This window comes from Temnothorax nylanderi, unplaced genomic scaffold, assembly GCF_030848795.1.
Source record: "Temnothorax nylanderi isolate EJ_2023f unplaced genomic scaffold, tnyl_v1.0 TNYL_tig0077_pilon, whole genome shotgun sequence".
NCBI classification, from domain to species: Eukaryota; Metazoa; Arthropoda; class Insecta; order Hymenoptera; family Formicidae; genus Temnothorax; species Temnothorax nylanderi.
In genome coordinates, this window is record NW_027249139.1 from 789,369 (window position 1) to 801,668 (window position 12,300).

Consider the following 12,300-nt stretch of genomic DNA (forward strand, 5'->3'; position numbering starts at 1 on the left):
TGTGTGTCCGTACCGGTGTAGCACGTTGAAGGAAAATGGAAGGGGTACATCCTGCGGACGGTGGGGCAATGGCAATGGTGGTGGGAACGGAGCGAGAGAAGGGGAAGGCAACCGCACGCTGCTAGTTATACAGGGTATACCCGTGATCGTCGATAGAACGTGAACTCCGTCTCGGAGTCAGTTGCACTCCGACCGCCGCGGTGGAGTGTCGTTGTATCCCGGGACGCAGCCGTCGTCACTCGGGTCGTCGCACGTAATCACGTCGTCATCGTCACGGCAGTAGGATATCCGCCGCGTCTGTTGTGTGTTGGTGGTCGCTCCGCGTTCTCACTCGTCGGGGATGAGCGATCGGTGTTCGAGCGATTCGCGCGAGCGGACGACGAGGTCGGGGGTCGTCGCGTCGGTGCCAGTGTGAGTCGTGTTCGCCGACGGCGCGGGGAATCGGTAGAGTCGGCCGAATACGAATCGTGTTTTTTGCTTCCTTCTTGCCTGTGTGGCGTGGCGTGAAACGAAGTAGTGTACAGTTGAAACAGAGTGCCGTAGCCATGAGTGCGTGACGGTGTGACCGATCTCTCGAGCACCCGCGCGAGTATTTTCCGGCTACAGGTGTGCGACTACAGGAACATCCAGGATGGAAGCGCGTCGTCGCGTAGCGTCGTGGTTGCGGCCGGCGATCCTTTCGACGATCGCTGTTCTGTACCTGACGCTGGATCACTGCACGGTGCACGGGCGCAGCATCACGAGCCTCTCGCAGGCTCCGAGCGGCTGCGAGTGGAGAAAGGAAGACGACGACGCGGAAAAGGTTCTGGCGTGTCAGGTCAGAACGATCGCGAACGTGCCCGATCTGATTGGAAATCTCTCGGCGATTCAGGTGGACACGATAACGTCGCTGGGATTAGAATGCAGCGACGTGTTGTTCTTCGAGAGTCAACTCGAGGCGCCGCACGGCTTTCTGTCGGTGCCGTTGCCGCGTCTCACGAAGTTGCGCGTCGATTATTGCAAGATCCGGTACTTGCCCGGCGGGGTATTCACCCCGGTGCACAATCTCCGCAGTTTGTCCCTGCGAACGCACAACGGCGATTGGTCGACCATGACGTTGGAGCTCCATCGCGATGCGCTTCGCAGCCTGACGAATCTGCAACACCTCGATCTCACCGACAACAATCTTTGGACATTGCCGTCGGAACTGTTCTGCCCGGTGCAGAGTCTCGTGAGTTTGAACCTGACGCGCAACAAGTTACAGGACATCATGTCTCTGGGCTTCGCCGACTGGAGCGAATCCTGCACGCCGAATCTCGAAATTCTCGACATCAGTAATAATGACCTCAGTGCCTTGCCCGACAGCGCGCTCAGCAGCCTGCACAGCCTGAGCGTGCTGAAGGTACAGGATAACGTGATCGGTTCCGTGGATGACAACGCTCTGACCGGCCTCACGTCTCTGCGAATTCTCAACATGTCTAGCAATAAACTTGTCGCACTGCCACCTGAACTATTTTCCAAAACGAGAGAACTGAGACAGCTGATACTCAGTAACAATTCCCTCACGGTATTGGCGCCCGGACTGCTGGACAGTCTCGAGGAGCTCCAGGAGTTGGATCTCAGCAATAACATGCTGACGAGCTCTTGGGTGAAACGCGACACCTTCTCGCAACTCACCCGTCTCGTCGTCCTCGATCTGTCGTTCAACGACTTGATGAAAATCGACGCGGTTGTCTTCAAAGGCCTGAGTAGCCTGCAGATCCTGAAGCTCGAGCATAACAATATCGACACGCTCGTCGACGGCTGCTTCGCCTCGCTCATCAATTTGCATTCCTTAACGCTTTCGCACAACAAGATCGCCAGATTCGAGCCGGTGCACACGATCGGTCTCAACGCGCTCGGACAACTCTTCCTGGACAGCAACAGACTGCGCGTCTTGCACAGGCATGTGTTCACCAATCTCACGAATCTCCAGGATCTTTCTCTGAGTGGAAATGCTCTGTCGGAAGTTCCTTACGCGGTTCGCGTGTTGCACTCACTCAAAACTCTCGATCTGGGCAATAATCAAATGTCGAGAATCGACAACGACTCGTTCACCGGTTTAAATGAAGTCTACGGATTGCGTTTGGTGGACAACAAGTTGGAGAACGTCTCGCGCGAGGCATTCGCTACCTTGCCGGCGTTGCAAGTACTCAATCTAGCGAATAATTTCATTCGTCACGTGGAACAGAGCGCTTTTTCGAATAATCCAGTGTTACGGGTTATAAGGTTGGACGGAAATCAATTGACGGAGATACGAGGCGCCTTCACGAGTCTCTCGACTCTCGTTTGGCTAAATGTGTCCGATAATAAGCTGCTGTGGTTCGACTACAGCCATCTACCGTCCAGCATAGAGTGGCTGGATATACATGCCAATCAAATAAGCGAGCTCGGGAATTACTACATGGTGCGCAACAATCTGCGGATAAAGATGCTGGACGCCAGCTACAACCTCATCACCGAGATTAAGGATGTCAACGTGCCGGATAGCGTGGAGATGCTGTTCCTGAACAACAACAAGTTACGCAGCGTGGCGGCCGGCACGTTCTCGCAGAAGCCGAATTTGGAGAAGGTGGTGCTTTACAGCAACGAGATCAGGAAGCTGGAGGTCGCCGCCCTCAGTCTGCAATCGATGCCGGAGAACAAGGAACTTCCTGCGTTTTATATCGGGGACAATCCCATTCTTTGCGACTGCACCATGGAGTGGCTACCGCGGATCAACGAAATGGCCCGGCTACGTCACTATCCGCGCGTTATGGACCTCGACGCCGTCACGTGCGACATGGTGCACGCTCGCGCCACGCCGCGGCGTCCTCTGCTGTCCTTGAAGTCGAAGGACTTTCTCTGCCGATACGACACGCACTGCTTTGCGCTCTGTCACTGCTGCGACTTCGACGCGTGCGACTGCGAGATGACCTGTCCCGACAATTGTTCGTGCTATCACGATCACAGCTGGTCCAGCAACGTCGTCGACTGCTCCAACGCCGGATACAAACACGTGCCGGAGCGAATACCCATGGACGCGACGGAGATCTATCTGGATGGTAATGAGCTGGGCGATCTGAGCAGCCACGTTTTCATCGGCAAACGTCGCTTGGAGGTGCTGTATCTGAATAACAGCGGTATCATCGCGATACACAATCGCACGTTCAACGGTGTCGGCGCCTTGCGCGTTCTTCATCTCGAGGACAATGCGTTGCGGGAGCTGCGGGGCTTCGAATTCGATCAGCTGGAACGCATGTCGGAACTGTATCTGGATCACAACGCGATTGCCACCGTGGGCAACACGACCTTCAAGAAGATGCGAAATCTCGAGGTGCTGCGACTGGACAGCAATCGTATCGTTGATTTCCGACCGTGGGAGGCCTTGCCGAGCGTCGGTGACGGCACCAAAGTCGCGCTGGAGGGCAACGCGTGGAGCTGCGAGTGCGGGAACGCTGCTAGATTGCGCGCCTGGCTCGCGGAGCATCGTGGCGATCCGGAGAAGATGTACTGTCGCGACGGTATCGAGACCCTCGCCCAAGCAATGGAGCGATGCGGTGATCCGTCCACGGAAGCCGTGAGTCGCGGTATCCAGGAAATCCCGCTGCTAGGCAGTAATTTCGTGCCCCTGCTCGCTGGTGCACTGGTAGCCGTGATCGCAATTTGTCTCTTCATCGCCCTGGCCTTCGTCTTCCGTCAAGACGTGCGACTGTGGGCCCACGCGCGTTACGGACTGCGACTCGGCAAGATGGCGGCGCCGCCCGACGAGGAGAGAGACAGACTGTACGACGGTTATATCATCTACAGCGAGCGCGACGAGGACTTCGTCTCCAGATTCCTCGCGGCTGAGTTGGAGCAGGCTGGCTTGGCTCTCTGTTTACATTGGCGTGACTTGCCGCCGGCCAGGCCGCAGGAAGCGTTACCGCCGGCCGCGGCTTCCGCGCGACGCATCGTGATAATCTTCTCACCGGTGTTCCTCGCGAACGAATGGCAACACGCGGAGTTCCGCGCCGCTCTGAGAACGGCGCTCGAGAACATCAGGCCGACCTCGCGGAAGCGTCGAGTTGTAGTGCTGCTCGCTACCGAGACGCCCACCCGGGACCCGGAGTTGCAGCTGCTGCTGCAGACGTGCACGGTGGTAGTCTGGGGCGAGAAGAGGTTCTGGGAGAAGCTCAGGTTCGCCATGCCGGACTCGGTCGACAAGCGACGTGACAGCAAGAAGGTCAACGACCGCAACCGCACGCCGACGCGGTACACCGCGGCGCCTTCCGCTGCCGTGGACGTTTGGACCAAGCCTAATGGCGTTTTGGTCGCGCCGGTGCATCATGCACCCACGCCGACACCCACGCAGTCTACCTACGTCAGTTCGGCGTCGAGCCGCACCGAGGACGAGGACAGCGGCGCGGAGCATCAACATCAGCATCAACATCAGCATCAGCATCAGCATCAGCATCACCAGCATCACCCTCACCATCCGCATCAGCATGGTTACAGCGCGCTGCATGCCGGTAACGGCCGTCCGGCAAGTCTGTCCTCGAGAGGCAGCCATCTCTACAGCACCATACCGGAACCGCCGGTGGTGCCCACCGCGCCACCCGGGGAGGCCCTCGCTCCCGCGCATCCAGGCAATCCGCGTACTTACTTCGTCTAGCGCAGAAGGGCGGCGATCGTGCTCCGATCCGGCAGGAGATAGACCGACTCCCCCACCTTTTTTCTTCCGGTCTTCGTCTCGCTTCCGGTACCCGCTGAGACACGGTCGTCCGGCTGTATCGCGATGTTTCTCACTAGGAGAGATCGAGATGTAAAAAAAATTCCTTCGCTTCAGGACAAACTGTGACTACACTTGTACAGTATTCCCAATACTCGCGACGTATCGACCGTCACCCCGACTGAGGCGCTTTAACTCTTCCACTTCGGGGTCGATCGCCCCGAATGAACCACTCGGCCGCGAACGGATGATCCATTCGCAACACGCGCGCATAATATTATATACGTACGAAATCGATTCGATGCCTTGTGCTTATTATCACAATGTACGACGATAGATTTTAAAGGCTTGACTTTTCTTTCCCAAAATCTTTAGGGATACGCGAGACGCGCGCGATCGTCACTCTTCGTTCCTTTCTCGATATCTCTTTTTCACGTCGTTGCGCAATGTTCTTCCAAATCACGACCAAATACCCGTTTCGAAACTCACGGAACGCGAGTTCCGAGGGCCGCTTTCCCCTCGTATATAGATCTTGTAAATAACCGACGCGGCATCGGCGAGAATCTAGATTTTTTTGCGCTTTGATTTAGCGAGCGAGACGTCGCGTGAGATGAAATTGAGGATCGACATTAATTTATCTGTGTATATATAACGTACACCCGCGCTCTCTAATTTCTCGCGAATCTCCTTCGCGCGTCTCTACGTCGACTAATTTATTTCGCCACGCGAAATCATGATGAATCATCGTGGCCCGAAACTGGGTCGCGATCAAAAGCAACTGAGCGAATTTTACTGATTGTTTCATTACGATGAATAGGTCGCCAATTTAAATGTTTTGTCATTTGATCCCTTTCACATACGAATTCTTTGATTTAGAGTCGTGCTGTTTCGATTTGCATTAATTGTCATAACTGTCAGTAAATTCGTCAATATTTGTGGTATGGATATATATGATGAACGCGGTGAATAATGATGATAATGGCAATAGCTAAATGTAATATGGGGACTGATGTTATGACGCACAACACGATCATTTTGTGAATATTAATTAAATCGTGTCGATAATTTTTGTCTCTAACATCATTCACGTCAAACAACATACGTGGAACAATTGTAATATTTGTAACGGTATTAGAAAACGTACAAGAGAGAATATAAAAAGAGTTCTTTATCAATATTTATTTTAAATACGCTTGGACGAATGCATTTATTTTATATCGTACACGGTGATACTTTATTTTATTAGCGATATAACCGTATTATGCGTTTGACAACTTAATTGCGAATATTTATATATACATATAGATATATATATATTTTTTTTTCGATACTCGAATAACGTTACACGAGAGAAGTGATACGTACATATACGTACGAATATTGTATATGAATATCGCTTTTTCGTTCATCCATTTGATTTCGGAATGGGCATCGAAATGTCGAAGAAACCATTTTTACATAGTAACATTTCGAATTATTATAAATATAACGCGTGAAATTTTGTCAAGTACGTAATCGTAATAATTTTCGACAAGACTAATGTAGATAGTACGAATATATTTTTCCTTCCGTATTACGATTCAAGAAATCTTAAGATAAAGTTCCTCGCGCATCTGACACTTCTTTGGGACCCGAGGCGCATCCCTCTTTGCCATTCCTGTCGTTTGTTCGTCAATCACTCGCGATGAAGTGGAATAACGAATCATCAAGTGTTAAATGACAGAAAGAAAAGACAGACGTCTCGCGAGAGCTTGTTCCTAAAGATTCACGACTGTCTTTGGTGAAGTAACGGTCGCATAACGCTTATTAGTCCGTAAGTAAACTCTCTGTAAATATTGTATCTAATTTTGTAAATATAATCATGCACATTTCCGAGCACACCGAAGACCAGCGTTGCTGGAAACGTAACTGGTCGTGGATACATCTTAACTATAATTGCGCGTTTAGGACTGTATAATTCTAATTGTATTGTATTATTGTAAATATGCTCATCGAATCACGCATTATATATTCACAGTCTGTTAAATACGTATTAAATTAATTGCCACTTTCCATTTCAGCAAAGAATCATGAAAATAAACACGTTTGTTTTATAAAAAAAAAAAATAGTCATCGCGTTTAATCAATCCTACAAAATTCCCGTTCCAATTGTAAAATTGCAAAAGTAATCCGATATTAATAACACGATATAAAAATTACTTTAATAACATGTAAAATCAGTATTGATATGGAGAGTATCTATTTTCAATTTTCTGCACGTGATTAATATTGCCACAGATTAGATAAGAGAAGAGGATTCTCATATATTGACATAAAGGAATGTGTATCGCGCATTTACGTAATTATTCGCTGGTCGATATCTTCAATAAATGCATTTTTGCACAATAGATGGTGCATCAGTTATAGTCGAATTATTATGTAAATTTGATTATTCAATTCTAATATGCCGATAATGATAGGCGAGCGACAACATATAAGTACCATATTCTCGGATATATCCTACTTTAGCCCGATGGATTTGTGTTCTGTGCCGCTTAATACCACGAATAACGACATCGCCCGACTTTAGTTTATTTCCTAAAAAACAAGGAGTAATTCCGCCTTGTCGCGGGCGATTTCGCCGTGTCCCGGTAAAATACGTGCCGCTGCACTTTTTGATTATTTCTCAGATTTGCGATTGCAGTCGAGTTGAATAACGACGACAGTAATTCGAGAGTAAGACAAAAAAAAGAAAGGGAAAGAAAAGATAAGTACGGCGCGTATAATTTATCGCGTAATTCCTATCGCGCAGAAAACGGGAACGCCGCCGGTGCGGCGCGGCGGCGACGACGGTGCTGTACATGGGAATAAAACGTTAAGGGTCGGCGGCACATACGTCATGCAATTTGGATTATGACGCCCGAGGCAGTTGAAATGGAAGGAAGAAGAAGCAAATAATTTTCGTGAGTCTTAAGATATATAAGCAGGTGCGATTTTCAATTTCATGAATTCAGTAACTATTAGATATAAGACGCAGAATGAATATACGTTATAATAGCTGTCGATACTACTATAATAACATATATAATCTATTTGCGATACTTAGTTTACACTGATATAATATAATAAAATAAAAAAGTTCGTAACATATCTTCCCAATTCGCTTCAAAATTTAAAACGATCGCGTTAACCAAAAGCAACTCGAGTGAACGCTAGTTGCGATAATTGTCGAGCATTCTTCCTGATTTTCACTTTTCACTTTTAGTGCCGTAAATCAAGGTGTACGAAGTCGGTATCGCCGACTCTTAAATACAGTGCGTACGAGCGCCAGGAACACCTTTATCGCGGTGGTTCACCGACCGCACGAATCTTTCCACAGGACAGTCGTGATAACGGCGGCGACGCCCCGTTCCCTCGGGAACGGGACCGCGGTCCTCGGCTACGAGAGTTTATATATTTCGGTGGCGAGAAATATTAACAACATTCCCGAGTATTATCGCTTCCGTGCGCGACCGGGAAAAAGTGTTCGAGATTTCCCCCGGCTTTTCCGGTCCGCATTACCGCTCCAGGTCACGCGCTTAAACAAAGATTCGGCGACGTAAGTTAGGATCCCTCCGTCGGGAGCACTGCGAATTGCCTCTTTAGGAAAAAAAAGGGACGGCCGAATCGAGGGCGCGAGCTCGCTCGCACGTTTCGCGCGTGCCGCATTCCTACCGCTATCGTATAACGTTATCAGAGACGCATGCGGTGCAGCAGGTCGTTAGAATACCGTGGAGCGGGAGCGTCCGGAGTGCGCGGGTGCACGGGCGGGCCACGCACGTACTACACACGGTTTCAAATATTTGAATGCCCGTGGGCCACGAATGCCAGAAAAGAGCCGTACCGTGGCTAATGACATTACGACTTTAGGATGCTCTCGGGCAAATTACATTTGCCGGGCGGGCGGGCGGACGGCCAACCTGCGCTGCCCGGGTAACGGCGGAAGCAAACGATATATATACAACGATATGATTCGTTGATATCGAGCACGTAGACGCGTTTAATAATTAAAGTACGCGCGGGGGTGCGCTAAGTGGATCGATAATTTAATGCTAATAATGCTCCACACCGCGGGCCACTCTTCAAACTCACGATTTTTACCTTACTTTTCGATGGTCGGGTGTCGTTTTAACGGAATTAGAACGCCGCGCGTTCATGAATCCTAGCGGGGGTGTGCCCTGCGAACTACGCTAAAATTTATCGGGAGACGGAGAATATATATATATATTTTTAGGGTGACGTTTCAGCGGCGGTCGCTCTTCGCAATTACATCTCTTTCTGTTATTCTGAAATATTTCATCGAGTTCTCTCGACGAGGCGAATGGGTCCGCTCGTTTCCATAGAGTTTTCCCCGCTTTATTTATAAGCGTCGTATTACGTCCCGCTCTGTTTTTAGTCGCCGCGAGCTCGAATTAAGAGGCGCCACGTGCGCGTCGAAACGGAACGCGCGACGCACCTGCGACAAATCGCTGGTGTTGCGCTTTGCGCGCATACGCCCAAAATAATTTCAATTGCAACATAACCGATCCGAAAGCATGCGACACGAGATCGATGCTTGCGCGTTTTTCCGCACGTTCGCTATCTAAACGGCTCAACGCGGTCGCGTCAGGACGGAAGAAAAATGAAAGAATACATACAGATACATTTGGGGAATGGAGCAAAATGCGACGGAAAATTAAGCTGTAAATCACTCTATAATTGCCCGAACTTTTTGACAGTCAGTTTGAAGCTTTTAAAACCGCTCATTAACATATAAGACGGATTCATTAGGCGTGAAGAAGCGTGGTTTGGAAATCTTTATCAGATTATGAATGCAGCTGGAGCCACGCCTTGAGTCACCCCTCGGTTCTATTAAGTGCTACAATAATAATCTAGCACGCCCGTTGTTCATTGCGACGTATCGATATTATAATTCATAACGAAATTAGTTTCTCTTCCTCTTTGTCCATCCATTGTTAAAGTATATGAGATTTACTTTAGCAAAGGAGAGTATTTTACTATATCGAATTTATATAATTACTAATATATTTTATTAACGTTTATATGCTTATACAGTTAGAACCGTATGTTTGTTAAAGTCCTGCGATTCTACCTTACAATCCTTTTTATCATCTTTAGAATCACACCGAATAACTCTCGGTTTAATAATTAAAAAAATTAACTCACCACACAATCCATGATAAAATCATGCTTCTCAAGTACCAGTACTTCCGCTCTTCCTAAGAAATATCTCCCTTCTTAGCTTCGTATCTCTTTGACATATGTATTCATATGCTGAATCGAGCATTTTCGTGCACATGAGTGTGGCTTGCGCGCAGAAATACTCTAGTCACTTTGGTATGCGGCTTAACGTGTGGGCAGCTCCTCCTCTGAGCATGCACGAATATGATCCGCCACTTGTCAGTTTATCAAAAAAGATTTGTGTGCTAAGCAGTACTCCGTGTGAACGGGTTTCTCGCTGCTGTTTGCCTTGCGCGCAAATATGAATTCGCTTAGTAACTATTAACTGTGGACTAGATAAACAATAGATAATCTTCTTTCTTCTTCGTCACGCAAACGATTATACTCGACGACGATCGAAATTTATAGCTTTCTCAAAATTCCCGAAATTTCGCAAACAACAAAGGGGATTATCGTAATCATTGCAAGCTTATGTCTAGTGTAATATAACTGTATAAACTAAAAAATGTTACCATTTTTTAATTATTAATTACATTCGCTTATTTTTTACGTAAGCTATTGTGCATTATTTTATATATATATATGACGCCTGCTATTTCTGCAACATGGCGAATTACTATGATCGAGTGGAGAGCACCGTTTTAGGCATCGCAAAAATGTTCAAGTCAGTATGCGCCTTACCGGTTTCACCTTTTTTGCATCTCCTCGACGGAACAAGCGGAGGCGCCGGTGCATCAATCAGCCCTCGAAGGAAGAGCCGCTAATTGCACCATCCACTATATCTTGATCAATCGAACGTGGGGCGTTGGAATTAATTAGAACGATGACGTGCTTGCTCACGACGAGCCAATGTAGCGTTCGGTCGCGATAGAAGTTGTCGATTCGGTTGTACGAGGCAGATACCCTATCTTAAGTGAGTAGTTTTCCTTCGCTCCGGGATCAAAAAGGAGGAATGCTGGCCGAGATAAAACGAGCAAATTGCCTCGCTGACCGTCTGGGCCTATCGTTTGGAAAGACTTTCTTGACAGTTGGTGTGATTCCAAAATAAATTCACCGGATGCAGCGCGATAAGTAATTTTTTAGCGTCCGCGTTTTATGACGACAGGTACTCTTTGATTGCGATAAGGAATACTCTGATCCCCGTGGAATTAAGTACTTCGCCAATAATTGGAGTTATCACGAAGACTGACAAAATAAAAAAAAAGAAGATAAGTCTATATGTCTAAAGTACAAATCAATCTAACACGGATCCAAATTTTTTTCATTTATATATAATTATCTGCGTGTAAATTAATGAACTATTCGTCAGAAATAATAACAAGATGGTCTTGCAGAAGTATGGTAGTTACTTTAAGATTAATTACGCGGGCATCAATGGCAACGCGACAATCGCCGGCAAATCGACTTCTTGTTTCGAAAGTCTATTACGTTCTTGCGATACTTTTTGGCGGCACGACCCCAGCCGGCTACGAACTGTTCGCATAGATAATATTCAATGATTTATTACGTTACAGCGGTCGCGCCGAGATCCAGCGAGGAAGAGAAAAAAAGAGAGAGAGAGAAAGAGAGAAAGTCATTGCTCGTTAAAGGTACACGCAACGCTAAATAACATCGATGGATGATAACGAGCAAAAAGTAAATAATAATGTCGTCGCGAATGCATAGCCTGCCCGCTTTGATTAAAAAATATAAACGAGTCCGTCCACACCACGGACCTGTGTCAATTTCTGTGGCAATTACACCGCCGGGAGATCTCCCGGCCACGGCCGATTTTCGACAGTCATCGTCGCATCACGCTACGGAATCACGAGTTATTCCGTATTAAGTGCCCATTCTATGACCATCGTCCCTCCCCGTCATCCAGTCCCTCTTCCTTCTTCCTTTCCTTCCACCCTCCCCCTCCCTCTCTTCCTCTGTCCCTTCCTCTATCTCTCTTTTTCTCTCTCCCTCACTTCCTCGCGTACATCTACCTTATTTGGGTTGATTGCACCACAACGGCCATCAAGCGCTGAGACCTGGCACGACTCCGTCACTTCCAAATCCTGACAGGACGAAGAAGTACATTATACGATAGCCGCCAAAAAGAGGATCTTATCGTGCGGTATCGTGTTTTCGGAGAAGGGGGCGTAACGTAACGTTTCTCGTGTGTCGTAACGTGTATCTCATGCCACAGAGAGTTGCCCCACGGCAAGCTTCGAAATTTTCTATAATTATTGATAGCACCGATAATATTACGCCACGAATGTGCTGACGTGGCAACTGCGGTTCTCTTGTTGCGCACGATAAAATCCGTAGATTATCTCACATGAGATATTAAACAGCTTAAAAAAGATTCCCAGTTAAAAACATTTCGCTAAAAAAAGCACATTTATATTTCCAGAAAATTAACTTTT

At 47.9% G+C, this 12,300-nt stretch overlaps 1 protein-coding gene across 1 annotated transcript; it reads left to right on the forward strand.

The window, feature by feature from the left end:
• Positions 1 to 145: 145 nt before the first annotated feature.
• On the forward strand, positions 146 to 6,814 carry LOC139774311 (toll-like receptor Tollo). Its single transcript, XM_071709510.1, has one exon. It carries the CDS (start codon positions 632 to 634, stop codon positions 4,649 to 4,651), a length of 4,020 nt encoding a protein of 1,339 aa, XP_071565611.1. The 5' UTR covers positions 146 to 631; the 3' UTR covers positions 4,652 to 6,814.
• The last annotated feature ends 5,486 nt before the right edge of the window (positions 6,815 to 12,300 follow it).

Excerpts from the sequence above, each read along its gene's own strand:
- LOC139774311 (XM_071709510.1), top strand. The coding sequence starts at position 632 with ATGGAAGCGCGTCGTCGCGTAGCGTCGTGGTTGCGGCCGGCGATCCTT.